Source organism: Bos javanicus, chromosome 22 (genome assembly GCF_032452875.1).
Source record: "Bos javanicus breed banteng chromosome 22, ARS-OSU_banteng_1.0, whole genome shotgun sequence".
Classification (NCBI taxonomy): Eukaryota; Metazoa; Chordata; class Mammalia; order Artiodactyla; family Bovidae; genus Bos; species Bos javanicus.
In genome coordinates, this window is record NC_083889.1 from 50,812,951 (window position 1) to 50,840,836 (window position 27,886).

Below are 27,886 nucleotides of genomic sequence, written 5' to 3' on the forward strand. Positions count from 1 at the left end.
TACCATTTCCTCCTCCAGGGGATCCTCTCAACCCAGGGATGGAACCCATGTCTCCCACATCTCCTGTACTGGCAGGCATATCCTTTACCACTGAGCCACCCTGGAAACATCACCCTCCCCCAGTAAATCTACCCCTTATACCACAGAGGTGATAGTGTCACTGATAAGACATTTAATTCTTCTAAAATGTATCTCTAGAGCCTTTCTCTTTTTCACTGTCCCCAGGCAAGCTAAAAAAGCAGGCAAAAAAAAAAAAAAAGCACAGGCAAGGAAGAAACAAAAAATATTTCTCTCCTGATGCCACCTCTAATCCAAAGGTGCTCAATATTTGTGAATACAGCCACACGTGCTCTGTGACTGCTCGGCAGGTGTAGACCAAGGGTGACTGGGGAGGAGGTTTAGAGTAAGCCATAGCACCAGCCAAGGAAAGGACTTTATGATTTGAAACCAAATAAAGCTTAAAGTTTACACACCCAGACATTACAAACCCTCACTTAGATCATCCCCATCCAAGACCGCGGGTATGTGACCAGTCAGTCAGGCCTGTTCCCTCTAGTTCCCTTTCCTGCTTTCCTTCCTGTTGTTGTGCTCCAAGGTCCCATGGCAATGGGTGAGTTGTTCAGTTCTGAGGTTTGGTTACCGGGCCAACAGAGGGGCCTACCAGGCCTATACCCCTCCCCTAGGGGAAACGGCCCAACAGAGAATCCAGTCCTGGGGCCAGGGTGTGTCCTGAGTTGAATTACTCAACTCCTTCCCTCCCAAATCCGCGGGTCACTCCCACAATAGCAGGAACATGCACGCCAATGTTCATGGTTTCTAGTTCTGTTTTTAATGTGTAATAATCAAACGCACTATGAAAGTTTGAAAACTTTAGAAATAATGGTGATCTTCTGCTTATGAAATGTCACTTTATTCCCTGCATTTTAACTTACAACACTTGGTTATTTGAACATAAATTTTTAGGAACTACTCATAATTAGTGTACTTTTTTTTTTTTTTACAGCTACTGAATAGCATTGAAGAGATCCAGGCTCAAAAAAGATTTTCCAAAGTTTTCATTTTTATAATTAGGTTTTGTCCCCCTTTCTAGTGGTGCTGACTTGTCCTACTTCCTTAAGAATCTGACCCATGCCATAAACGGTATAGGAGGAACTGCTAAAAAAGGAAGAGGGAAGCAGACACTGTAATGTAGGTTCAGTCATGCCCATTAACCCAGCTTTCATTTTCCATAAATAGGACTAAAAGCAGTGGTTCTAGTTTGATAACAACTTTAACAATTTAAAAGAATTTCCACAGACAGGCACTTGGGGGTGTCAAGATCGAGATGTAGAATTATCATCATTTGATGGTAACTCTTATGCACATGGGATTAACTGCTATGTAGTTATTCAAGGCACTTCTTAAAATTATTATTTATTTATTTGGCTGCTATGGGTCTGAGTTGTGGCATGTGGCATGTAGTTCCCTGATTAGGGATTGAACCCGGTCCCCCTACATTGGGAGTTCAAAGTCTTAACCACGGGATCACAAAGGAAGTCCCTCAAGGCAGTTTTAATTCCAAATTACCTTGCCCCACTATCTACCCAGCTGCCAAGGGGCCTCTGTTAGCAGATAGTGCTTAATATATTAATTTCAATTAGCCAAAACTCAACCTAAAAAAAGTAGTAATTCTGTTCAAATGACCTACCTCAACTTCACCAGGCCAGTTCTTTCTTCTGCACCTGTTTTTTCTCTTTCCTCACAGACGTCTTTCCAAAGGGTTCTTAGTAGGTCTGGGCTGTACCAGACCTACTGTGGGCTGTACCTCTGTGCAAAGTACCCTCAGCTATTTCTCTCTGTTCTCAAACCTCCTACAATATCTGTATGTAGGATATATGGGACCAGCCTCCCTTCTAGCCAGAGATCTCAGGCCCTTTCAGTAGTCTGTGTCCAGCTCAACTGGCCTAATCTTCACTCTATGAGTTTCCCTGCTTGTTCCAGAAATTTCCTTTAACCCCTTTAGTCTCCTCCCCTTTAACATGCACCATCATTTCTATGCTTTCAAGATCACACTCAAAAGGTACTCAAGTGAAAGGCTCCGTTTCACAGCTTGGGGTCTCAGTCTTTGATTTATACCCTTTAATGGTGCTTATCACACACTACTTGACTTGGTGCTTATTTGTGGAATAGCTCCTCTTCTCTATTAGATTGGGTAAAGCAGGGGTCTTCCTCCTCTGCGATCTAATGTCTGACTGTCTGAGGTGGAGCTGGTGTAAAAACAATAAAGGGCACAAGAAATGTAATGCGCTTGAATCTTCCCCAAGGCCACCCAACACTCCGCCTCCCACCTCAAGAAAACAGTTCTTCCACGAAATAGGCCCCTGGTGCATAAAAAAATGGGGATCTGGAGAAGGAAATGGCAACCCACTGCAGTATTCTTGCCTGGAAAAGTCCATGGACAGAGGAGCTTGACGGGCTGCAGTCCATGGGGTTACATGACTGAGCATGTGTGCATGAGGGTGGAGGGTGATGGGTTGGTAGCAATAAACTGGCAGAACTAAAAAAAAAAAAAAAGGGATTACTGGATAAAGGCAGGTACTGAGTCATATTTGTCTAATTTTTCTGAGGGCAGGAGGTGCTAGACACATATAGTCTAGCCCTCCAGAAGGAGGGCTGTGTTTCTTGTAGGCACGGTCGAGTGGGAGCCATAACGTGTTCAGGCTATTGTACTTTGTTGCAACAACAAAGCAGCAGCCTGGGTACCTGATGTGGAGAATATACCTTGACCGCTCCTCCCACCCCCGTTGCTATCGCCCCCCTGTGGCTGCTTGCCTGCCCGATAAAGTAGGTAGCTCATTGGAGGGCTTGTGGAATTCGGCCTGGGCCAAGTGATTCTGGGGTTCAGACGGAGATGATTGAGAATATTCCCGCAGGGCCTGCCGGACAGGGATCAGGAGTTCACGTTTGGGCAGATAAGGGCTCGCCTGAGGTCTCCGCTGAAAGCGGAATGGCTGGAGTGAAAACAAGAAAATCTAGTTTCAGGACTCCTCGCACCTGGCGCTGCGTTGATTTAAGACCAGGATAACCCCGCAGGCCAGAAGAGGTACCCGAAGGGTCGTGGAGCCTGTGGTGTGACTCCTCGAGATCGCCGGGCTGGACTCAGAAAGGTGTGCCGGACGGCGCCGGCTCCGCGACGCCTGCCTGGCTGAGAACACTGCACCTCTTTCCCGACGCCCGCCTCCTCTTCCGGCCCCGCTCCCGGCTCCACTGCGCACGCGCGGAGGAGTCCGGGCCGGGTGGGGGTTGTGGTGGTGCGCCGTTAGGGGTGGGGGAAAGCAAGGGGCGGGCCGGCGGCCCCGGCCGCCGCAAGAGGAGAGGCTTGCGTGCGCGCACGTGAGTGCGTGCGTGCGCGCGTGGGCGCGGTCCACAGCACGCTGTGCGCGAGGCGGATGTCCGGGCCGGCTGGGCTGGGGCCGCGGACGAGATGGCGGAAGGCGGAGGGTACCGTGAGCGACCGGATGCGGAGACCCAGAAATCCGAGCTCGGGGCCTTGATGAGGACCACTCTCCAGCGAGGGGCGCAGTGGTGAGCGCCGGGCCCGCCTTTCTGCCCCACTGGGCCAGGGGCCGGCGCTCGGGTGTTCAGGCCCGGCCCCTCTTGCCCGGCTTGGCTAGAGGCTGGGCAGGGCAGATGTTGGTGACTCTGAGAGTGGCTGGACTCCCGCCCCTTAGGGAAGAGAGCACTGGATGAAAGCGTGGGTGGAGCTGAGGGTCGTCCGGTCTTCTTGGAGCCCCAGGGGGAGTATCCAGCGGAGGCTGGGGCTACGAGATGGAAAGAAGGGGAGTACTCCCGGGGACCTTGCGGTTGAGGAGAGTCCTTTACCTTTGAGAATTCACTTTGTGATTTTGGGCGAAGGCGTTCACACTTCACAGACCCTGGCTTCTTATTTTTAAGATCAAGATAACGATATTTGGTGCCCTCGCCCTCAGGTGCTTGAGGTGTAGATAAGTAGATACTCTGTAACTTGTAAGCTGCTGGACAGACGTCAAGGTCAGTAGCTGAACAATTGTCTGAGAGTCCCAGGTTATTTTGGTAGCAAATGTTAAAAATAATGGCAGCAGCGTTTCGGGAGTGAAAGAGGCGGGTTAGCCTAGAGCCTAGTCGAGCAAGTCTGAGTAAGTTTTTCTTAATAAATTACCTAGTACCAGGGACAGTACTTCCGCTAGTGAAGAGATTCCTGGGTGGTATTATTGTGTGGAAACAGAAACTGGGGCTTGGCGTTGCACTGAATGTGGTTGAGCAACCCTTTTTTAAGAAACGATGGTGGTGGTGATAATGGCTGTATTACAGTGACAGAGAAATTGAACAGGGAAGAGAAACTAGGAATTCAGTCGTTACAGTGTCCTTGAGCTGGCCAAGCTGTGATAGGCAGAGGAGGCAGAAGTACTTGATATCCCGAATCGTGGTGACACGTGAAGAATAGTCAGCAGAAGCAGAGGAGGTTTCAGATAGACTAAAATCACACAGTAAAAGTGTTCGGAGAGAAAAGAGCATTTTAGAGATGTGGATATATTTATGGATCCTTGTGGCCTCAGGGAAGCTGGCTGGTCTCCTCTGAAGTGTGTTGGTTATAAAATTTGAAGGACTCACCAATGTAATTGTTACGCTTTGTTCCCCTACAGAGGTTTCCCCCTCCTTCTGTCTTAATTGTATTAATAAAACAGCATATGATACTTTTAAAATATAACCAGGTCAACATAATGCTTTTTGATAAGATAAACACACCACGACATTGTATGTATATATGTGTGTATATATCTATATAAGTCTGTATGTATATATGTGCACGTGCTGTATATATACATAATATATATACACACACACACACACACACGTACGTTTGGTCCTCAAAGGAAAACTGAAGTGTGTTATGTTGTTACCTTATTTTTAGAAAGAAAATTGGTTTAATGCTCTTCACATGAAGCAAAGCAGTGTATCCAAACTGCCTGCCTGGACAAGGACCTCTGTAAAGATCATTATGAAAGTAATGACATGGTCATTAGCAAATAAGGTTTTCCCCATAGAAAGAATTTCTTTAAACAAGCATTTTTGAAGCTAGCCATTTCCTTCCTTTTACTTATTCTTTTAACAGCCGTTTCACTTAGTCAGTGCATCCCCTGGGCCAGGCTTTCTGTTCCAGGCCCAAGAGGGCCTGGCCTGCTCCTGCTCTTGAGAGTGTGTTTTTTTAGTAGGGATTGCTTGTTCCCCAAGTGGAAGGACCCTAAAAAATGTAGGGAGCAGCTGCAGAAATGTACAACCTCAGGTTTTCGGGTGCAGTCCCTTTTTGTCTGTCTCTAGGTATCTTATTGACAGCCGGTGGTTCAAGCAGTGGAAGAAGTACGTGGGCTTCGACAGCTGGGATATGTACAATGTGGGTGAACATAATCTGTATCCTGGCCCGATAGATAACTCCGGACTCTTTTCAGGTACAGTACCCTGTTGCTTTTCTAACTGAAATGTCCACTGGGGTAAACTGAGGTCATGGTGGCCTGAGGTTGTGTTTATACCTGTTTGCCACAGGTATCATGAACCTGACTTTCTTACTGTGAGAGGATAGAAACAAGGGGCCTTGACTTGGGTCTATAGCAGAAGTGTTTGCAGGCCCTCACAGAGAAGTGAAGCTGCTTTTTTCCTGAATTAACTCCTTTTAGTAAAAGCAGAAATGTCCTAGTGAGGAATGTCTGGAGGAATGTCTGCCTGTCCCTCTTTATCATTTCTTTTTTTCAAGTTCTGCTAGAGATTTGAGATTACTATATTGAATGGAAGGAAACAGGATATTATTTTGAAACTGCATCTGGAATCTGAAATTTAGGAACCAGAATTTTCTGTTACCTTTGCAGTGGGACAAATTGTAGACCTGACAACATTCATCAGGCATTGCTGTGGTGGCCATGTTTGTCAGAGAAGTAGTGTGAGGGGAGGTGGAAGTTAGTAGAGTTAGAAACACAGACCAGCTCGTCATGGAAGAAGTGACTGAAAAAGTGAAGTGTGACATGGCCGAGCTTGGCTTGCACCTTTGGATGCATAGAAACGGCAGTTGGCCTTTCCTCGGCCTTTTTTCTGCCTTGCTTTTAGACTCCCGTGCAAGCATGACAGATGATCTGTTGCCTGGGCCCACAGTCAAGGCAGCAGGAAGGCAGACAGTGCATGAGGCTTGATTCAGATACCTAACACCATCCTGGGTGTTTTAAAAAAACGAGCAGTGCTTCAGTGTATACCTTATTTTTTGGGAGATATGAATGACATAATAATGTTACAGGCTTTTCTTCCTGTTGTAGGTGGAAGTATACCATGAAGTTGCCCCAAAGGATCATTGTATTGTATTTGCACTTTGTTCATTTCCATCTTTATTTGAGAAGGAGAATTCTTAAGGCTTAGAAAAAAATTTTTTTAATTGAAAGATACTGCTTTATAATATTGTATCGGTTTCTGCCATACATCAGCATGAATCAGCCATAAGTATACATATGTCCCCTCCCCTTTGAACCTCCATCCCACCTCCCATCCCACTTAAGGCTCTTAATAGTATTGGTGTTGAGAATCCTAGAGCTGGAGGGACCCTCAAGTCATTTGCTATGACCTTCAGCTGAGGGCAAGCATTTCTTCTGTTGTCTTTCAATTCGATGTCACTGGATTAGGCTGGAAACATTTGTTGTGTGCTTGGGAGGCGAGAAGTACATTCCGTTCAGACCCTGGAACATTGACAGAGCAGGAATGGCCTATCTCTAGCCAATGAGGGCCGCCCTCTTAGCTCTTGGACTCTCAGTCACCTGCCAGTCCCAGTCTGGCTGCCTGCCGCCTACGGTCATGGGAGTTGCCTCTACAGAAGGGGCTCTTGAAGGAGTGGGAAGGAGTGGGTAGGGCATATCCTCACTAATGCAGTCTGCTCATTTCCTCTCTCATTTTCCACTTCTGCCCCTCCTGTATATATGAGGGAACCCTTATGCCAAGACCAAGTTGTGCTCTCGTTTTTTCCCCTTTATTTGCTCTGTTGAAGAAATTTGCAAAGGCTCAGTCCTTATTGCAAAACCCCTGTGTGCTTTTTACTATGGTGCCCTTTGGCTGATGCAATTTTAAGTAAAAATGATGAACTGTATTGAAAATTCCAGTTAAGTTCCTGTGTTTGCCTTGAGTGTCATAAGAATGACATGTTTGAGAAAATCGTCACTGAGCCTCAGAGGAGAAAGCCCTGTAGAACTGATGTACTTGGGGTTAATGATGCTAAAAGCTCTTGGCTCCTTTCCCACCTTTAAAGGTCTGTGGCTGCTGTTGGGCACAGCATGGGTAGCCAGACCTGCATAGTTTTAGTGTTAGAAATGAAGAAGGTATATGTCTCCAGGTAAGATTGGTGAAGAACGTTCGTGAGTTTTAATTTGCGAATCAGAGAAGACCTTGGAGTTGAGGTGTGAAGCTTTAGTTTCAAGTACTCCTCCTGGATCATCCTTCTGTTGCTGAATAGAAAACGTATGATCTGTCAGTGTGAATAATTGTGCCAGAGCTGCTGTGGAAAACAGTTGGCTCATCAGTGAGGAGCCACTTTTTTTTTCCCTTTTAAATTATGGTGAAATACACATAAAACTTACCATCTAAATTTATTTTATTCTTACTGTTATTTTGGCCTTGCCTTGTGACATATGGGGACTTAGTTCCTTGACCAGGAGTTGAATCTGTGCTCCCTGCAGTGTAAGTGCAGAGTCTCAATCACCAGACCATCAGGAAAGTTGTACTATCTAAATATTTTTAAGTGTTGAGTAGTATAAAGTATATTTACATTGGTGTGAAGCCAATCTCCAGAACTTTTTTATTTTGTAAAACTGAATCTCACAACTTCCCTGGTGGTTCAGTGCCTAAGACTCTGCGTTCCCAAAGCAAGGGGTCTGGGTGCAATCCCTGGCCAGGGAACTAGATCCCACATGCCACAACCAAGCACGCATGGAGTAGCGAGAGCCCGCACACCACAGTGAAGACCCAGCATGTCCTAAAGAAATAAATACAAATGTCAAAATAGCAGCAACTGAATCTCCATACCCATTAGACAGTAGTTCCAGTCTCCTTTCTCCCAGACCCTGGCAGCCATCATTGTACTTTTTGTCTCTGATTACTCTTGATTCCTAGTATAAGTGGAGTCATACAGTATTTGTCTGTCTCTGACCAGCTTTTTGCATTCAGCATAAGGTCCTCAAGGTTTATCCATATTATGGCCTGTCAGAATTTCTTTCTTTTTAAAGGTTAAATGATACACCACTGTGCTTATACACGGCATTTTGTTTATCCATGCATCCTTCTCACTTTGGGATTCCTGTTCTCCAAGGCTATTTAGTGTCTTTCCTTTTTCCTTGGAAATGACAGAGGCAAAGGTGAACCAGATAGGAAGCCCTGGTCATCTTGTGAGTGCTGCTTTTGGCTTTTATTTTTAACATTGCCTGCCTTTGTTACACCATTGTGGGCACTGTGCTCCCCTGGCTGTGTGGCTTCGCTTGTCTGGGAGAGAATAGTGGCACTGTTGCAGGAGTGGGTGCTGATGTGCACAGGCTTAGCAGGGGCGCTCCCTGGGTGGGAGGTGGTCAGTCTTCCCTTGATCCAGTCCTGTGGGCTTCCCTTAAGAGAGTGTATTTCAAACCATGCATGTCCTTTTCTTTCTTTTTTGGTTGTGCTGGGTCCTCTTGGCTGCACATGGGCTTTCTCTCATTGCAGTGAGCAGAGACTACTCTTTGTTGTGGTGCACCGGCTTTTCATTGCAGTCGCTTCTCTTGTTGCAGAGCACAGGCTCTAGGCACCTGGGCTTCAGTAGTTGTAGCACGCAGGCTCAGTAACTGTGGCTCGAGGGTTTTAGTTGCTTGGTGGCATGTGGAATCTTCCAGGACCAGGGATGGAACCCGTGTCCCCTGCATTGGCAGGCAGATTCCTATGCAGTGTACCACCAAGGAAGTCCATGGATGTCCTTTTCTGAATCCCAGTTGCCTCCATGTGGGGGTGTAAGATGGATGCTTCACATGTTAAAGAAATTCTCTCTCTGTATGGCTAGTGTCCAGCTGAGTTTTTGTCTTGGAGTTTTGGACACTAAGAATGGTAAATGACTCTTGGTAAAAATAAATTTAACTTCAGTGATGTTTTCATTTGCTTGCTTAGTAAATCTTTCAAAGAAAGGTGATATCTGATTTCAATGCAGTTTCATTCAGCAGAATATTGTTAAATATTCATAATAAAACATTTTTAATTGTGGAGCTGGACGCACTTTGAAAATGTAAATCGGTGTTTTTCTCTTCTTTCTTTCCTTCTCCCTCCAATTTTGGAAGAAATACAAGTTCCTCACAAACTGCTCAGAAATCACAGCTAAAGATAATCATCCAGGTCTGCTCTATGTTATAGCCAGTGACAGAATTTTGGAGTTTTGTACTTGTTCCCATAAATACTTTTCTTGTTTCTGAAAAGTAGATGAAAATCATGTAAAACAGGCATTTCTGGGGAGAAGAGCAGTGAGCTATGTGCTGTTTTCCTTTTTCAGATCCTGAGAGTCAGACCTTAAAGGAACATTTAATTGATGAATTGGACTATGTTTTGGTCCCAGCAGAGGCCTGGAATAAGTTACTAAACTGGTATGGCTGCGTAGAAGGCCAGCAGCCCATTGTCAGAAAAGTGAGTACCTGCATTGTCCCACCCGCTGGTCAGTGTCCGTGAGTGCTCCCTGGCACTGACTGCTTTTGCTTTCCTGGGGTACAGACGTTCCTAAGCTGTTGAATGGAGGCCTCCAAACATCACAGCTGCCCAGTGGCTTGGGATATGTCTAGAAGTACAGTGAGATCGCATTCTGGAAGCTTCTTTGAGGGAAAGTTCACTTGGCATATGGACACATAGTAATGTGCTGCTTCTTGTTTAACTTAACTTTTCTGATACTGCTCTTCCCCCTGTAGTTAGGAATCTCTGATCACATTGTTGAGTACCTCGGAAAACAGGTGTTAATAGCCGAGAAAAGAACAATATCTAAGGGAAGGCAGGCCCTGGGAGAGAAACCCAGCTTGTCAACCCCTCTGGTGGCCAGAACTCACAAGAATACCACCACCCTGACTGCCACAGTTGTTTGCTTGTCCCATCGTGGGGGACATCTCCTCTGGTGGAGGAGTAGGCACTGGGTGTGTTTCTCACTCTGCATGGTGTGCAGTTTCCCTTCTTAGCAGAGCAGGGAAGGGCTGCAGTGCTGAGGTCAAGCTTCTAAGTGTCACTCTTCAGGGCTGGAATACGTTCTTTCTCCAACCTGAAACCTGGGACTCTGAGAGGGGTTAGGAATCAAATGGTGAGGGGCAGGCCAGCTTTCACAGGTGTCCCCTAATGCCGACAGTCCTGCTGTGTGGTGAGCATACTGCCGAAGGATTTAACTGTGTTCTCCAGGCCCTGATTCCACAGACCCTGCAAGGGGAATCATCACGATCTCCACTTAGAGATGAACAGTGACTTTCCTGTTGTGCCCTCTTGTTGCTAGTTCTGGTTCCATTACGATGCTCTTGGTTGGTCCTAATGAGTGGAAATAAGATTTTTTTTTTCCTTTGAGAGTTATGTTTTATTTGGTGGAAATTTTTAGAACTTCAAGCCCCCAGGAGACAGTATCTCAAGTGACCCTGAGAGACTTGCTCTGAAGAGGCGAGGCTTGGGGAGCCAGGTTATGGAGAAGTTTTGCAACAAAGGGCAGGTAGTCTGAACATTGAAAGATTATTGTTAAGTAAAGGAAAACCACATAATCTCAAGTGAAGGAATTTAGTGCTTTTCTGTATGGGAATATGCAAGAGTCTGGGCTCACTGAAAATATTTCTTCTTAGGCACCTCATCTATCTGGGGCCAGTGGAAATAAGATTTTTAAACTCCTGAGACACACGCTGGTGACTTTAAAGCTCACACTCGTTGTCGTATATACTCTGCCTTTTGTCACTGATGAGCCATATTGCTTCCCCAGACTGTCCGGTGTGGGGCCAGCGCTCCTTCACCCGCGCTCTCGTTTGCAGGTGGTAGAACATGGCCTGTTTGTCAAGCACTGCAAGGTGGAGGTATATTTGCTGGAACTGAAGCTTTGTGAGAACAGTGACCCCACCAACGTGCTGAGCTGCCATTTCAGCAAGGCAGACACCATCGGTGAGTCCCCTGGCTGGCATTCCAGGAAGCTAGTGAGTGTGCAGGGCATGGTGGCTAATGAGTGGGCAGGTGGGGCGCCCTCTTTAGACTTGTTACCCAGGTAGTCTCGGATTATGGTTACCTGTCCTGACCTGGGCGCCTGCTTTCCAGGGCTCTCTTGTGGACAGCTAAGCCTGGCAATCATATTGTAAGAAGCACTGCACATGTTCTCTGCTTACTTAACGTATGGTATGGTAATAAAGGTGAAGAAATCTCAGTGAGAAAATGGCAGACCTAGTATTTGAAACCAAATCTGTCTTAGTTCCAGAGGTTCGTTTTCTAACTATACCATGTTGCTTTTGTGTTGTAAACGGGGACCCACATCATCGAATAATGAGAAGCCTAGGGGCTGTCTTTGGGTATTTGAGTATAAAAGACGCCCCATGCAAGATGTTTGGCCTTAGGAGTCACCAAGGGGCTGAGGTCAGTCAGATCTTTTGATCCTGAGCATCCCATGACCGTCCAAAAGGACGGAAGATGAGCCTCAGCTTGCTGTGGCGGCTGTTGTCCTTGCACCGGGAGAAAGCCCAGAGTGATGTGTCTCCCTGTCCCCAGCAACCATCGAGAAGGAGATGAGGAAGCTCTTCAACATCCCTGCAGAGCGTGAGACACGGCTGTGGAACAAATACATGAGCAACACCTACGAGCAGCTGAGCAAGCTGGACAACACTGTGCAGGATGCCGGGCTGTACCAGGGTCAGGTAGGAGGGCCCAGGCGTGCCCCCTCAGACAGCTCCACCAGGATGTGTGGACAGATACCTTTTTGGTCCTGAGCATGTCAGCAAGTGAGATGGTTTGCACGTTCCTAATATGGTTTCCTCTTTCACTCAGGTGCTAGTAATTGAGCCCCAAAATGAAGATGGCACATGGCCAAGGCAGACCCAGCAATCAAAGTAAGTGAACTTGTTCTCTCTTGTGGCCGGGCACACGGGTATAAGAGAGACGCCAAAGAAAAACATTTAAACCAGATGGAAAACATTTGCTTTTGTATCCAAAGTCTGTAATCCTGGCCTTTGGTAACCAGCATGCTGGGCAGCCATCCCAGGGAAAGCTGTCAGACTTGTCAACCAGGCACTGAGCCTCTGCTTTTGAGGAGGAGATGGGGAAGAGGAGGGGCCGGGATCTGGGGATGCTGCCCTGCCAAGATGTGGCTTTGTTTCTGTCAAGGGCATTTATTTTTTCCACCTATAGGCAGGGGCTTTGATGGAGGAAGAGAGGGCTCAGACATAGGGTCTTAACTACTTAAAGGTAATAGTTCCATTCCATCCCACTCTTTACCCCAGGGAGTGTTTCTGATAGTTGCCCTGTCACTTCCTGGGGGAATTACTCTAGTACTAAACTGGGACTCCAGGCACCCCTGTCTTCAGGAGACGTTCTTGTGTGGTGTGGAGTTAATGCATGTTCTGAGAAGGGGACAGAAAGGAGTGGTGGATTTTTCATACAGTGTAAGATTGGGGAATCGTGTCTGTATTCCAGTAGTTATTGGGAGGATGCTGGTCTTTGCTGTCTTCCTCAGTCAGATTTTGGACAGTGAGTGTTTTGTGGTAATGGGTTCATAGCTCTTCTATGAAATTTACAAAAGCTGTGAGGTCTCTCTTGAGAAACACAGGAAGAGGCAGCATTTTGCCAACAATCTCAAGGGTTTTATAGACCCCCCGCTAAAGCTTAGCCATGGACTTCAGTGTAAGAAACTCTGATCCCCAATTCCTGAAAAGATGACGGAATAGCTGTGTCATGCAGAATAGTGATTGTGTTCCTCCCCCACCTGACGAAGTCCATGTCCTAATCCCCAGAACCTATGAATGTGTTAGGTTCCTGGCAGGAGGGACTTTGCAGATGTGATTAAGGATCTTGAGATGGGAGATGATCCTGGATTATCTGGGTAGGCCCAGCATAATCACAAGGTCCTTATAAACAGAAGAGGGAGACAGAGAAGAGTCAGATGTGAAGGTGGAGGCAGAGTCAGAGCAATGAAATGTGAGACAGAGTCGACTGGCCGTGAGCCAGGGAAGCTGGGCAGCCTCTGGAAGTCCCTAGAGCCTTCACCAGGGAACATAGCTCTGCCCATACCTTGAGTTAGCTCGGTGACAATCATTTTGACCTTCGGACCTCCAAAACCATAAGATAATAAACTTGTGTTGTTTAAGCTACTAAGTTTGTGGTGATTTGTGACAGCAGCCTAAGAAACAGGTAACAGTAGCCCAGCAGCCTTCTCACTCCCTTCTTGGAACTGGAAATGCCACAGAACTAAGAGAAAATAACATAAAAACTGAGACAACCTCCTTAGGAGACAGAAGGTACTTGGATTCTAGTCTCTGAGGTAGGGCTGACAGCTTGGAGTGAAAGAGCCCAAGTGTACGGGCCAAGGCAGACTGTTGGCAGTTACTGGGTCTTTTTCTCTTCCTCCTGTTGTGTCTCCCTACTCCTTCCAGAGCCTCAGACCTAAGAGGTTCCAGGGAAGGGAAACCACTTTTGGAAAAGAGCACTGCCTCACTGAGACACCCCTAACGTTAGAGTCTCCTGGTAGAGGGTGTCCAGTCCTGAATGAGCTCAGAGCAGAATTCCTAAGGCATAGCTCACCTTACTGCTCCCCCAGTAGTGTCAGGCACTGTTCTAGGTGCCGGGGATGCAGCAATAAAGGGAACAAAATTTCTGTCCTCAAGGAGCAGAAAATAAGAAAGACACATGTTTGTAGATTTACAAGTACTCTGGGGAAAAAATCAAGGAAGATAAATGAGCAAGTGCTAAGGCTTTGGGCATAAACGGGATGATAATGAGGCCCCGCTGAGGTGCCATTTGAACAGGGTCATGAAGGAGGCAAGGGAAACAGCAGGGCGTGGGTGCTTCCTGAGCAGACAGTTTTGTGAGGCCGAGGTGACAGCAGCTGCAGAGACCTGGGGCCGAGTGGGCCTGGTTGAAGAGCAGCAGGAGTTCGTTGTGGCTGGGCTCAGAGGAGTGACAGGACTGAGGTGAGCCGTGTGGGATGCTGGATTCCACCTCTGCCTCTGGGAGCCCCTTGGAGGGCTGTGGTAAGTGAGAACGGGTGGATCTCACCTGGCCAAAGGCTGACAGGGAGCCACAGTGTGAAGCTGACAACCAGAGTCAGAATAGAAGGAAAGTGATAGATTGACAGGCAGTGCTAGTTGGAGCAGAATTCACAGCCCCAGCTGCTTAGGAGAATGCAGTCAATGCTGAAAATCCTCATGAAAAAGAGGAAATGGGTATATGAAACAGAAACAAGGAGAGAAGTAACATGGGAACAAAGAATTCAGGGCGGGGTTGAGTTGCAGAAGGAATGTAGCTGAAGACTGAAGGTAGAAGTCGAAAGCTCAGGTTGAAGAATTCTAGGGGATAAGGAGGTAGAAGATAATAGAAAAATGCTGGCACTACATTGTAAATGAATCAAACGTAAATTAAAAAAAAAAAAGCATACTATGGAGGCTGGGAGTAGAACTGCCCATGTCCAGATAATAGGAATTTCAGGAGCAGAGAGGAAATGATGGGCAAGGGAAAGAAAACGTTAGAAGGAGCGGCCATGAGTTTTTCATAATCACGAAAGAGGAAACATCTTCAATGTAAAGAGTGCTAAACGGGACAGATAAAAGAAAGCCCACACCAAGACAGGTTCGATTGAAATGTAACAACAGAGATGTAGCAAAAATGTCAAATCTGTTTGAAAGAGAAAGTCATGAGTGAGAAGCAGATTGATATCAAATTTCCCAGTGGCATCTGTGGACCTAAGGAATACTTTTTCAGTATCAAAGTTGTTGTCATTCAGTCGCTGTCACGTATGACTGTGACCCCATGGACTGCAGCACGACAGGCTTCCCCGTCCTTCACCATCTCCTGGAGCTTGCTCAAACTCATGTTTAAGTAGGATAACTTTAAAACTAGAATTTACAAGCTACTACACTATTATCTAAATGTGAGGATAAAGTAAATTTTTTCTCTGGCTGAAGATGACCTTGGAAGGTTTTCTACACAGAGGTCCTCTTGGAAACCTCTTGGGAGAAGTGGCGGTAGGGAGCAGGCAGTAAAATCCAGCATACAGATCTACTGGCGTGCAGCTAGTAAAGTGTGCTCTTGACTGGAAAGCAAGGACTTCGGGAGAAACAAAGATTGCTTAAACAAGACACAGCACCACAAACTGTAGAGGAGGAAATCGAGTTGGATGATTTAAATTAAGAACTGTTCATGGTAGAGTAAAAAGGCAAGCCGCAGAGTGAGACAGGTATTTGCAGTGCGTATGTCTGACAGATTGTTTATACCTAGAATTTCAGAGAAACCCCTTTAGGTCAGTGAGAAAAAGTCAGACACCCCTTTTAGAAAAAGGGACAAGAAAACCTGTAACAGTGACTTGAAGAAAGAAGTTATCCCTGTGGCTCGTGAGCATGCGGAGAGGCGTTCAGCCTTGGCAAGCATCCAGAAATGGTGAATTCAAGCCATAATGCGGCACCTCTGCACATCCCCAGCGTGGCTAAATGAAAACGGCGGGTAGTAGCAAGTGTGGTTGAGGTGTTGGACCCTGCTGGTGGGGTGTATAAAGTGGTATAGCAAGTTTAGAAGATTTAGCAGCAAGCACTGAATGAATAATTGTGTGCATCTACAGCCCAGCGAGCCTCTCCTAGGCTTACAACCAACAGAAATACATCTCACATTCACTTAAAGATACGTTCAAAGATGTTCATGACAGCACAGCTTGTCATAGTCACAAACTGGAGCTAACCCAAATAGCCACCCAAAATAGAATGAATTGTGGTGTGTGCATGTGACAGAATTCTCTCCGGCCATGACAGCCTTGAGGCTCATCAGTGATGCTGAATGAGAGAGGCCAGACCCAAAACATGGCCTACTGTATGAGTCCCTGATACTAAGCTTAAGAACAGGCACAACCGATCTGTGCGTCTCAAGGTCACCATGGAGGTTAGCTTTGGAAAGAATTGTGACTGCAGGGAGCGTGAGGAGGACACGTGGGAGGTAGTGCTGTCCTGCTTCTTGGTCTGGGGGAGAGTGCAGTAGTGATTATATAGGTGCATGGCTTCCCTGGTGGCTCAGACAGTAAAGAATCTGCCTGCAGTGCAGGAGACTCGGGTTCAGTCCCTGGGTCAGGAAGATCCCCTGGAGGAGGTCATTGCTACTGGCTCCAGTATGCTTGCCTGGAGAATTCCATGGACAGAGGAGCCTGGCAGGCTGTACAGTCCATGGGGTTGCAAAGAGTTGGACATGACTGAGTAATTAACATTTTTGCCATCATTTGATAAGAATGTCTTTTGAGGGGTTTTTTTTGGCCATACTGATGGCTTGTGGGATTTTCATTCCCCAACCAGGAATCAGACCGGGCCTCAGCAGTGAAAACACCAAGTCCTCACCACTGGATCACCAGGGAATTCCCAAGAAAGTCTTCACTTTTGTACTCTCATGATTTATATATTTCTGTATGTAACACTTCAATAAAAAGTTTAGTAATAGTTAAGAAGAAAGGTTTAAGAAAGCCTGCATCAATAACAATCCAGAAGTAAATACCGAATAATCCTGACATGGAAGACAGGTGAGGAGAGGAGGCAGTAAAGAGAGATGGAAATGTAGTTAGTAAGTTGAAGTAATTGATGGGGAAAGAGAAAAATAGTTAACAGATCCTAATAAGTTAATGGAATAACTACCAGAAGTACAAAAGTAGAATTTATGTCTTTTATTTAACATGTTGTATTGATTAGGAAAGGTTTGCTAGCAGTGAAGAAAGACCTGAAAATTAGTCTGTTAAGTAGGGTACACACACATCTTTCCAAAAAGAATCTCTGAGGAGGACAGTGCAGTACTGCTGCTGTTAGAAACCCGGCTGCTCTGCCATGTGACTGCTTTGTGTGGGCTCAGCTCCCAAGGTGGTCACCTCAGGGTCCAGGGTGACCGCTGTAGTTGAACCGATCACATGTGCATTCAGGTAGCTGAGGAGGAATCAGGAGAAAGGGCGTGCCCCTCCCTTGTAAGGATATTTCTCAGAAATCACATAGAAGATGGCCCTTTATACCTCTCTGGCAAATTCTGTGACCACACTTGGCTTCAAAGGAGGCTGGGAAATGCCTTTCAGCAGTTGCAAGGGGTCTAGCTAAAACTCGGAATTTAGAAACTAAAGAAGAATGGAAGAATAGCTATTGGGAGGTGAAAAAAACCAAAACAACAACTTTATTCTACTAGTACTTCTAGCCACCCAGTATGTGAGGGTTTTCCCTCATGCTAATCAATTCTCTGAAACCAGCTGAGTGTCCTGCAATTTAACTCAGTTCTGCAGCTGTTCATCTGGAGATGGCATCAGACCCCACAGGCTCAGGGCTCAGTCCCACCAGGTTGCCTCCCCTACAGATGCCACTCCCAAAGCCAGGGTGTTAACCTGTGCTTCTGATGACCCACTGGCTGTAAATCAGAAGTTCCCACAACCCTCTTCTCGGGCTTGATACTTTGCTATAACAGTTTACAGAACTCAGGTAGCTTGCTATTTGACCACTTTATTATGGAAAAGTATAACTCTGGAACAGTGAAGTGGTAGAGATGGATAGCCAGGATGCAGGAGAAGAGTGAGGTGCTTGTGTGCCTTCTCCAGGCAGTCACCCTTTTAGCACCTCCGTGTGTTCACCAACCTGGAGGCTCAGCAAAACTCATACTTCAGGGGTTTTTGTGGATGCTTCAGTAAGCAGGCAGAATTGATTCAACTGCTTGGCCATTGGTGGCAGAACTCAATCCCCAGCCCTTCTCCCCTCTCCAGAGGTGGGTGTGGGGGGCTAAGGGCAAAAGAGCCAACCTTCTCATCACAAGGTTGATTCCCCTGGCCAGCAGCAAGCCGCCCCCCACCCCCACCAATCCTTTGGAACTTTCCAAAAGTCATATGCATGAATTGAGATGTGGGTGAAAGATCTGTGTCCGGAGGAACAACAGACACTTTTCACCTTTATCACTTTGGAGCAATTTCAGGAGCCAAAGATAGAAGACCAAAATGTAACGAAAGATGTTCCCATTCCTCTTACCACTTGAGACATTGCAACAATTTCAGAAGCTGTGTACCAAGAACCTTGCACCAAACCAAAGCATGTATTTCCTCTTCTAAATCACAGCGCCATAGGATGCAGCTAGGAAACTGTCATCTAAAAGGGAAATTGAGATGGAAGGCAAGAATGAGGGGAAAAAACAACGGCAAAGTATGGTAATTAAAAAACATAGACTGAATTAGGTCCAGCTATAACGGTAATTAGAATACCTATAGATGCGTTCAGCTTATTCAAAAGACAAATCGAATTTTTTTTAAAAATAATGTTCAGTAACGTGTTGTCTGTCAGAGAAGATGTAGGATGAAATTGAGGGAATGTGAAAAGTATGTCAAGTCAATATATCATCCAGGGAATGTCAGTGATTGGCTTAATCACTGTTTTTCTTTTAAAAAAACAACCCACTCATAAAATCAATTTTCCATGTATCCTGGCAAGAGGAAAGCATAATGAAATTGTTTCCATTCAGCTTTTTTTTCACCAGTTAAAGCCACCTGATTAATTGTGAGCATCTGCAATTATTTTTTTTCCCTTTTCTGTGGATTACTCCAACCTCTCTGTTCTGCCAAGGTTTTCTGTAGATCCGGTCGCAATTTTTTTGTCTCTTTCTTAATTCTAACTTTACTTGCCTGATATCTATAAGGCCTAGTTAGCTCTGTACCACCGTCCCCTTTATTTATTTATTTATTTTCCATCATCTCCTTCTAGCTCTTGTTAACAGTGTTGGTGTGTGTGGGGAAGATCACAGCCTAGCATGTTGTGAAGGTGGTGAGGATTGTGGCTACTAGTTGGTTGTTGTCTTAAGGATAATGCCAGATGCTGGGCTCTGGGTTCAGAGGGTAGACTTAAAGAGTGGACTCCTCCGCATAGCATTCAGCCTGGAGAGCGTCTGAGAGGCAGGCAGAGCGCGACGGAGCAAGGAGGGCAGGCGTGAGTGTTACAGAGCCGTTGGTCAGTGCTTGCTTCCGTGTGATGGTAACGACCTGGCGTGCCTGGGATCAGGAGATGCCTCAGGAGAAAGGTGCCAGGAGACCAGAGGCTTGGCCAGAGTATCTTTTGGGAGCAGGGGGACCATTATTTGGAGATGTAGCCTCTGTTTTCAGAATGTTCGTGGCATGAGACTCGGTCACAGTTGGTAGTGAGGTCTTGCCCCATGTCAGCTCCTTCCTACCATTGCCTGCTTCCCAGCTCGCAGTGCCCTCGGGTGTGCTCGCAAGTTGCCTGACAAGTGACAAGCGCCCAAGCGTTTCCCAGGTACAGGTCAAGGCATTGTGTACAGAGGTCTTACTTTTTGATTTGTCTTTCGAAGGTAGAGTTTAAAAAACAACAAAGAGCACTTTGTATTATGTAAGTTTTCAGGCATATAAAACATATCCTTAGATAGTCATCATTAGGTTTCTTTTTTTTTTTTTTTTTTTTTACCTATGGCTGTGTTGGATCTCAGCTGGGTCATCGTTCATTGCGGCGTGTGACCACAAGGCATGTGGGATTTTAGTTCCTTGATCAGGTATTGAACCCGCATCCCCTGAAGTGGAAGGCAGATTCTTAACCACCAGACCACCAGGGAAATCCCTGGGTTTCTTTTTGACTGAGTTTACTCTGAAAACTACTGGCACTATTTTCTGAAACATTGTATATGAATGTCAAATAAAATTTTTCTCATTTTCTTTCATTTCAACCAGAAGGGTTGTCTGTTTAAGAAGTTGACAGATGCTGAATACGTGTAATGGCCTTATATGGATTTTTGCCCTCTTAAGTTCAGAGAATAAAATAAGTTACCAGTGAACGATGACTAAAAAAGGGAGTATTAAGCCATGTGCCTTGAGGTTTGTATGTCAGAAATTGAATTTCACTGTCTTATAGTATCTGTAGACCTGAGTTAACAGAATCTGCTGTATGAGCCCAGCCTTGGGCAGCAACTTGTCTGCATAGGAGGTTGGGCATTCTGGCAGCACCTGGGACAGGCCTTAGATGTTTGTTGAAGTCCCCTGTGTGCCATAAGAGTGTGTCCCTTGGCTCTGCCAGGCCTCACTTAAGGAGCTGCCATAGTTCTTGGACTTCTCTGCAGCATGAAGATGAGGCTCAGTGAAGCAAATGTTCTTCAGGATTAGCGAAGGTGCATTTCTGTGGGTGGTTGAGAGCCTGGGGAGCCCTCTTTCCCTTTCCCTTGCTGTAACTTCAGAGTGTGAAGCAGAACTCAGTTCCTGACACCCATTGAGGCCCCTCAATAGTCCCTGACATCTGCCTGCAGTGTGGGTACAGGATCGCTCATCCTTATTGCTACACCCCACTTTCTTCTCACAGGGAGCCCTGGTTGACATCAGATCCAATGAGGCTGGGCACTCTGCAGGGACAACCCAGCTTAATTATTTTCTCTATTCTAAAAATAACTCCCAATCTGGAAGGAAAATCATCATTGTACTACGTATTTGAAACATTGCAGATAACTCATTTCCTTCTACCTGTCTTATGTGGATTTTGGTAGAAAACTTGATAAAATTGTTGTCAATTTAAGATTTGGGGCAATTAGTCCTTGAGTTAATTAGTCCAAAATTATGAATAAATCTAAAATAAGACACTCTGAAAAATACTGAAACAGAAGTTTGAAACAGAGAGGTTTTTCACTTTGGTAAATTTCAGGAAACAAAAGCAGTTGCCTGGAATAGCACAGTGACACTAAATTGCCATTTTCGTGTTCTGGTGTACTTACAGCCATCTGTTTAATTTAGGTCTAGCGTTTTGAGATAATTCATTTCTTATCACCATTTTTCTTTCTCTTTCACTGGCAACTCTTATAATTCAGGGAAGCTGATGATTTATCAATCAAACCAGGATGCCCTGAAGGTCAGCCTTGTGGTTTATCTCACTGAAAGATTCAGTGTATGACCATGTGGATGAATGAGACAGGAAGACCAATTAATTTCTTTACTCTCACGTCAATAAAAATTTACCTTGAAGTAGCATGAAAATGGGCTATTTGCAATTAATTTTAAATAACTGAATGTGGAGAACATGTGTTTCTTGAGAAGACACCTTCTTCTCAAGCAAGCCTTAAAGAGGACTTGCTTCTGTGCACAAAGTCAGTAGCATTGTTTCTGCTTCTCTCTCCCAGATCAAGCACTGCGCCTAGCAGAAATTTTACTACCTCTCCAAAATCATCAGCAAGCCCCTATTCCTCAGTGTCTGCCTCTCCCATTGCAAATGGTGATAGCACTAACACCTCGGGGATGCACAGCTCCGGTGTCAGCAGGGGGTAAGAGCAGGTCCTTTCACTTTCCTTCCTCTCCCGGGCCCTCCCTCCCAGCTCCTCTGCTGCTGCCCTGAGCACATGCAGGACTCAGGTTCCCCGTGAGAACCCGCTGCACGTGGCTTCTCGTTCCATTTCATCCCCCCAGTAAAGAGTGCTTCCTAGTTCTGGTGTACGTTTCTTGTCTTCCTACCAGCTGATGTTTTCCCATCACTGTGTTTGTCTGTGAAGGGATGGGCTGGCCTTCTGGCAGAATGGTTATCAGGGTGACTGTCAGCTGCTGGGGGGTGGGGCATGGACTGCCTGCTTCTCCTCTGTGTGGCTGTGATCCTTTTTCCAGGTGTGTCAGAGCACCTGCTGTAGAGTGCAGATAGAGTGGTAGAGGAAGGTGAGGCGAGAGAGAGAGTGCACGTACACTCAGGCACTGCCAAGACCAAGCGTGGCCGGGTGGGTGTTGGCAGGCGCAGGCTTCCATCTTGGTAACCACAGTGCTCTTCCCCAAAATCACCTGGCAGTTAGCCCTCTGGAGGGATATAGAATTAGCATTTGCTGAAGCCTTTGCAACCCCGTGGACTGTAGCCCACTAAGCGCCTCTGTCCATGGGATTTCCAAAGCAAGAATACTGGAGTGGGTTGCCATTTCTTTCTCCATAATAAAGCTAGAGAGCAGAGGATTCAAACGGCATCTCTTCCCCTTAAGGATGTGCTTACCACCTATTATGTCAGGTCATGGCAACCCACTCCAGTGTTCTTGCCTGGAGAATCCCAGGGACAGCGGAGCCTGGTGGGCTGCCGTCTATGGGGTTGCACAGAGTCGGACACGACTGAAGTGACTTAGCAGCAGCAGCAGCATGTCAGGTCAAGGTGGGGGTTGGGGGAGCTGGAGGGCTGGGGAGGGGAGTAAAGAGAATTTATATCATGGGATCATTATCAAGTGAGAATTCTAGAGGCCCAGGTGAAGCCCCAAGAGGCATCTTGAGGGCATGTGAGCAGCACTCACTTGATTGCTGGTGTGGGTTGTGTTTTCCAGTGGATCTGGCTTCTCTGCTTCGTATAATTGTCAGGAGTCCCCATTGACTCACGTCCAACCTGGGCTCTGCGGACTTGGAAACCTGGGGAACACCTGCTTCATGAACTCCGCTTTGCAGGTAAGGGGGAGAGCTGCCATCTCAGTTAACACCGGGTCTCCACAGTACTTGAGGCTGGGGTGGGAGTGGCCTCTGCGGTGTTGGGAGGATCCTCTCCAGGGTCCCTAACGACCCATGGTTAGTACTTCAGGAATCTGCCAGTGCATAGCCACTGGGTGGTACAGAATGGCCTCATCAGTGTTCCTGGCTTCAAAATGTCTTCTCAGTTTGGTTTGGTTTTATAGTGAAAATATTTTGAGTTTTGTTGACCCTTAGAGAATGATCTCAAAAAGTACTGGAATACATGCCTGGTTGGTTTCTAATGGGATGAGATCTCAGAGCAGCTGGTACCATGCCACTGTATTCTTGCCTGAGGCTGACCATCTTCACCAGTGAGCTATCTCAGCTCATGCCGGTTGAAACCTCATTTATTCATCCACCAAATATTTATTGGGTGCTTACTGTGTAATAGGACTGTTGGGGTCATGGGCTGGAGTTAGAGCCCAGCTACAAAGTTAAGAGGGCACAGTCCCTAATAACTGCCTTCATTTCTGACACCATTGCAAGTTTGGGGGTCCCTAAAGATGACCCTCAGTTTGTTAATTTGCTCAGACTCATAGACTTCACTTGAAAGTAATTCTCCTTACAGTTACAGTATATTATAGGGAAAGAATACAGATTACTTGCTGCTATACTTGTGAGATATGGTAATGTAGATAACATTTTAGCAAATCAAAATCAGTAAGGTCTAAGTAAAAGTAACACATAACAAGCGGGAGGGGTTTGTGCTAGGAAAACCAGACTGCTTTAAACACCTGAAAAATTAAGCAGTGTCTGTAAATATACTGACAGAGTGAAGGAGTAAACTGCGTGATCAGGCACTTGGGATCAACGGCCTCTGCTCTCAGCTTGTCTCAGAGACAGTTCTTAGGTGGTGAGCTTGTCTCAAGACAGTGTTCCTGGAAGGTTCATCACTATGTGGCCACCAGCCTTGGCCTTTGAGAGACTGTGCCTTCCTGTTGTGAGCCCTCCAGAGAATTCCGAAGGGAGTGACCTTCATTTTGTGGAGTGACCTTCACTGCTCATTTAGAACTGGGTTTTTCCTGTGTGTCTGTGTGCTTTCCAGAAGGCGTGTGAGCTGTGATCATTTCTCTTTCAGTGCTTAAGCAACACAGCACCGTTGACTGACTACTTTCTCAAAGATGAATACGAAGCCGAAATCAACAGGGACAACCCCCTGGGAATGAAAGGGGAAATTGCAGAGGCCTACGCAGAGCTCATTAAGCAGATGTGGTCTGGCAGGGATGCTCACGTGGCACCTCGCATGTTCAAGGTGGGTTGATATATGTCTTTCCTTTTTCCTATTTTGGGGAGAGTGATTTAATGTTGTAATGAAGTATTCCCTTACTTGCACTTTGGCATTAAGATGGGCTCTGAGACTGCATGGTCAGATCCTTCTTTTCTGTTCAGTCGTTTAGCACGTACTTATCTTAAGTGACTTAACCCTCACCTCTGGGATGAGGGTTCTTCAGATGCCATTTGTATTGTAAGCTGCTTGCTCAGAATGCCGTATTCTACCGTGAAAAAAGTGAAAGTGAAAGTCGCTCGGTAGCGTCTAACTCTTTGCGACCGCATGGTCTATACAGTCCATGGAATTCCTCCAGGCCAGAATACTGGAGTGGGTAACTGCTCCCTTCTCCAGGGGATCTTCCCAACCCAGGAATTGAACCCAGGTCTCCCACATTGCAGGCAGATTCTTTACTAGCTGAGCCACTTTAAATGGCTGGTACCCTAAACCAGACCATAAAAATTCAACCTAATATCCAGTATTACCTGAGATGTTCTTCCAGATTCTCTGAGACTGGAACTTACACCAACTGTGGCTTCAGTTTAGCCCCTTAAGTCAGGAATTCGGTTGACAGTCTGGGAAGGTGGTGTGAGGGGCAGTTCTCACTTGGATCCATCAGTTAGGGAGATGGGGAGGTGGGTGAACTGCAGTGGGCACTTGAAACAGCTCCTTCTTCCTTTGCTCTGAATGTTCCTGCCGAGGGAGAAGTGGCTTGCCTCCATGTGGTGAAATCTGGGAATCCTATTTGGTTCAAGGAGACTTAATGAAGCATCTGATTCACAGAGGGAAAAAAATAGCACCTAAGCTCAAGGAGAAAATTAAAACCTTATATTGTTTATTAAAATTGAAAACAGATTCTTTCCATCCTCTTGGTCACATTAATCCCTGGGCAACACGTGTAAATGACTATTCCCAGAGTTTCTGTTTCCATAGGTCTGGGCTGGGGCCTGAGAACGTGCATTTCTGTCAAGTGCTCAGGTATTGCTGATGCCACTGGTTGGGCACTGCATTCTGAGGATCAGTGACGTAGAACAGTACAGGGCAGACATTTATGGCCAGGAGGGCTCTCTCTCTCTCTTTTTTTAAATTAAACTTTTTATTTTGTATTGGCGTATAGCCAGTTAACAATGTTGTAATAGTTTCAGGTGGACAGCAAAGGGACTCAGCCATACCTATACATGCATCCATTCTGCCCCAAGCTCCCCTCCTATCCAGGCTGCCACTTAACATGGAACATGGTACATGTGCTATACAGTACATCCTTGTTTGTTTTCCATTATAAATATAGCAGTGTGTACATGTCCATCCCAAGCTCTCTATCCCTTAGGAGGGCTCTTACGTACAGGAGGATTCCTTTGGCTGATGCAGGTACCATTTGTGAAGTTCTTAGGGAGACTGAACCAAAGGAGGAAGTTGGAGAAAGATTCATGGAGATGTAGTTAGGGAGTCAGTGTTTACTCTACTTGTAAGGTGGTGGCTCAGGTTCCCAATCTGTAGTCATCCTGAATTTCAGATCTTAGCCCTCTTCTCTCCGGTGAGAACTACCTGCCTTTAGGCCCTTGCGAAGTTAATGGGACTACTGGACCAAGGGTCTTCTTCCTTCTGGTCCTAGGTGACTACAAAGTTATTTCTGATGACAGTTTCCCATCTGACTTCCCTGGTTCTTTATAACTGAAAACCTTCTAATATGGTTGCTTTTATTGTAGACTCAGGTGGGACGTTTTGCCCCTCAGTTTTCTGGCTACCAACAACAAGACTCTCAGGAGCTTTTAGCCTTTCTTCTAGATGGCTTGCATGAAGATCTGAACCGTGTGAAGAAAAAACCCTACCTAGAGCTGAAGGATGCCAATGGGCGGCCAGATGCGGTATGATACTAGAGACTTTTGGACAAAAATATTCCACAGAAGCCACCTCCAGGGGCCTTCTTCTGGTCTCAGAGTATTGGTGGCGGGGCTCTGGTTTTCTCTCACTGTTATTGGTGACATGGACATGCAGTCTCATAGAGAAATGTGTTGCAGATTACAAAGGGGCTAACTCTGGTTACCTCTGATGCTCCTTGTTGGTATACCAGACCATCAGAGCCACCAGGGAAGCCCCTGGAAAAAAGTGCCTGTAGTGTGGGCCTTTGGGATTATTACTCCTCTCATTAAAATCCAACTATGATTGTTAAAAGTATTTTGTTAATAATATTATTTAGGGCACTTTTTTTTTTTTTTTTGCCTTGATTTTTGGATCTCTAAAGAGGGAATTTAGTATTTAAGTTATCCTATCACATTGGTGTGATCAATATGAATGCTTTAAATTTTTATTTAATTAACTTACTTATTTAATGTTTGGCTGCACTGTGTAGCCTGTGGGATCTTAGTTCCCCAACCAGGGCTCAAGGCTGGAGCACCCCTGCAGTGGAAATGTAGAGTCTTAACCACTGGGCCACCAGGGAAGTCCCTTCAATGTGAATACTTCAAAGTAGAATTCACATCTTAAAGGAAAAACCAAGAGCTAGCTCATGAAGCAGCTTTTTTTAAATTTTAAATTCAAGTGGTATTTTTTAATGTGAACCATTTTTTAAAAATTCTTATTGAACTTGTTGCTTCTGTTTTTGGTTTTTCTATTTTTTTGTCCAAGAGGCATGTGGCATCTTAGCTCCCTGACCAGGGACTGAACCCACACTCACCTGCTTTGGAAGGCCAAGTCTGAACTCCAGGACGCCAGGGAAGTCCCTGAAGGGCCTTTGAATTATTGGGAGCTTTAGGAGACAGTCCCCCCCGGCAGGCCCACGTGTCCACAGTGCTGTCAGTTCGTCTCTGTCCCAGAACCTGTGCTCGCACTTTGTTACATGTGGGACTGGGCTGGCATGTGCAGTGAGTCTGGTGTGCTAAGAGCAGTCTTGGCCCTCACTGGCCTGGACCCAGTATTTGGCTACACAGACTGCCTCACAGTCCATCTCAGATTTTGCTGTGAATCATTCCGGGTGCAGAGGTTAAGAACTGGGAGATGTTGAGAATGTTTTATTTATCCGCTTTCCTTTCTTCCAGGTGGTGGCAAAGGAAGCCTGGGAGAATCATAAGTTGAGGAATGATTCTGTGATCGTGGACACGTTCCATGGCCTCTTCAAATCTACATTGGTTTGCCCAGAATGTGCTAAGGTTTCTGTGACCTTTGACCCATTTTGCTATCTAACTCTCCCATTGCCCTTGAAGAAAGACCGAGTTATGGAGATCTTCCTAGTTCCTGCCGACCCTCGCTGCAGGCCTACCCAGGTAAGAGAGTCGGCACCCTCACGTATGCCTTGTTGTGAGAGGCCTGCAGACCCAGAGTGGGGCTGCTTCCATCTGTTACGACAGGAGCTCCATCAGCTGCCTCTGAAATCCCTTGGTGCTTGCCTTGAGCGTGTGCCTGTGTCCTCCATCAGACCTCTGTGTAATCCCGTGGCATTCCAGCACATCATGGGGACTTCCGGGTGGTGATCCAGAGTCCGCCTTCCAGTGTGTGGTTCCCAGGTTCAATCCCTGGTTGGGAAACTGTGATCTCAGATACCACAGGGCCACTGAGCTCATGCACCACAAGTAGAGTCTGTGTGCCACAACTAAGGCCCGGGACAGCCCAATGAATGAAGAATTTTTTTTTAATGTGTATTGTGGAGGTCCTCTGGGCTCTGCTGTCACCTTTTCCCCCATGCTTCATTCATTTGTCTAAAGGAACCTGGCTGATCTACTACAAAATACTTAAATCTGAACGTTAAGGAACTAGAAACAGTACTTTCCTTGGTCATGTTCACCCCTGAATCAACTGGGAGAGCCTGGCCAGAGCAAAAGGCTAGATGGAAAGGTGTTCAGCCCAGCTGGCGGCTCACTGCATGCTGCTTCTAGTTTTATTTTCTTCTGTCTAAAGAAAGATGACAAAGACTGGTTGGCAATTTGTAGAATTTTAAC

General features: G+C 46.1%; 1 protein-coding gene across 7 annotated transcripts in view; it reads left to right on the forward strand.

Moving 5' to 3' along the window:
- Positions 1 to 3,379: 3,379 nt before the first annotated feature.
- The window catches only part of USP4 (ubiquitin specific peptidase 4), a 39,741-nt gene continuing 15,234 nt past the window's right edge, over positions 3,380 to 27,886 (forward strand). For 3 of the 7 annotated variants that reach the window (XR_009732630.1, XR_009732631.1, XM_061397565.1), the window contains exons 1-11: positions 3,389 to 3,564; positions 5,338 to 5,465; positions 9,545 to 9,675; positions 11,034 to 11,160; positions 11,755 to 11,900; positions 12,031 to 12,092; positions 21,346 to 21,486; positions 22,510 to 22,627; positions 23,766 to 23,939; positions 25,661 to 25,819; positions 26,990 to 27,214. Coding sequence is in view for 5 of the 7 variants with exons in the window: in XM_061397565.1 (XP_061253549.1) it covers positions 3,464 to 3,564; positions 5,338 to 5,465; positions 9,545 to 9,675; positions 11,034 to 11,160; positions 11,755 to 11,900; positions 12,031 to 12,092; positions 21,346 to 21,486; positions 22,510 to 22,627; positions 23,766 to 23,939; positions 25,661 to 25,819; positions 26,990 to 27,214 (1,512 nt within the window). In the remaining 2 variants the exon portion in view is untranslated. Of the gene's footprint in view, positions 3,565 to 4,899; positions 5,024 to 5,337; positions 5,466 to 9,544; positions 9,676 to 11,033; positions 11,161 to 11,754; positions 11,901 to 12,030; positions 12,093 to 21,345; positions 21,487 to 22,509; positions 22,628 to 23,765; positions 23,940 to 25,660; positions 25,820 to 26,989; positions 27,215 to 27,886 lie in introns of those variants that run through there. The other 4 variants (XM_061397561.1, XM_061397564.1, XM_061397563.1 and 1 more) reach the window with 4 other exon arrangements.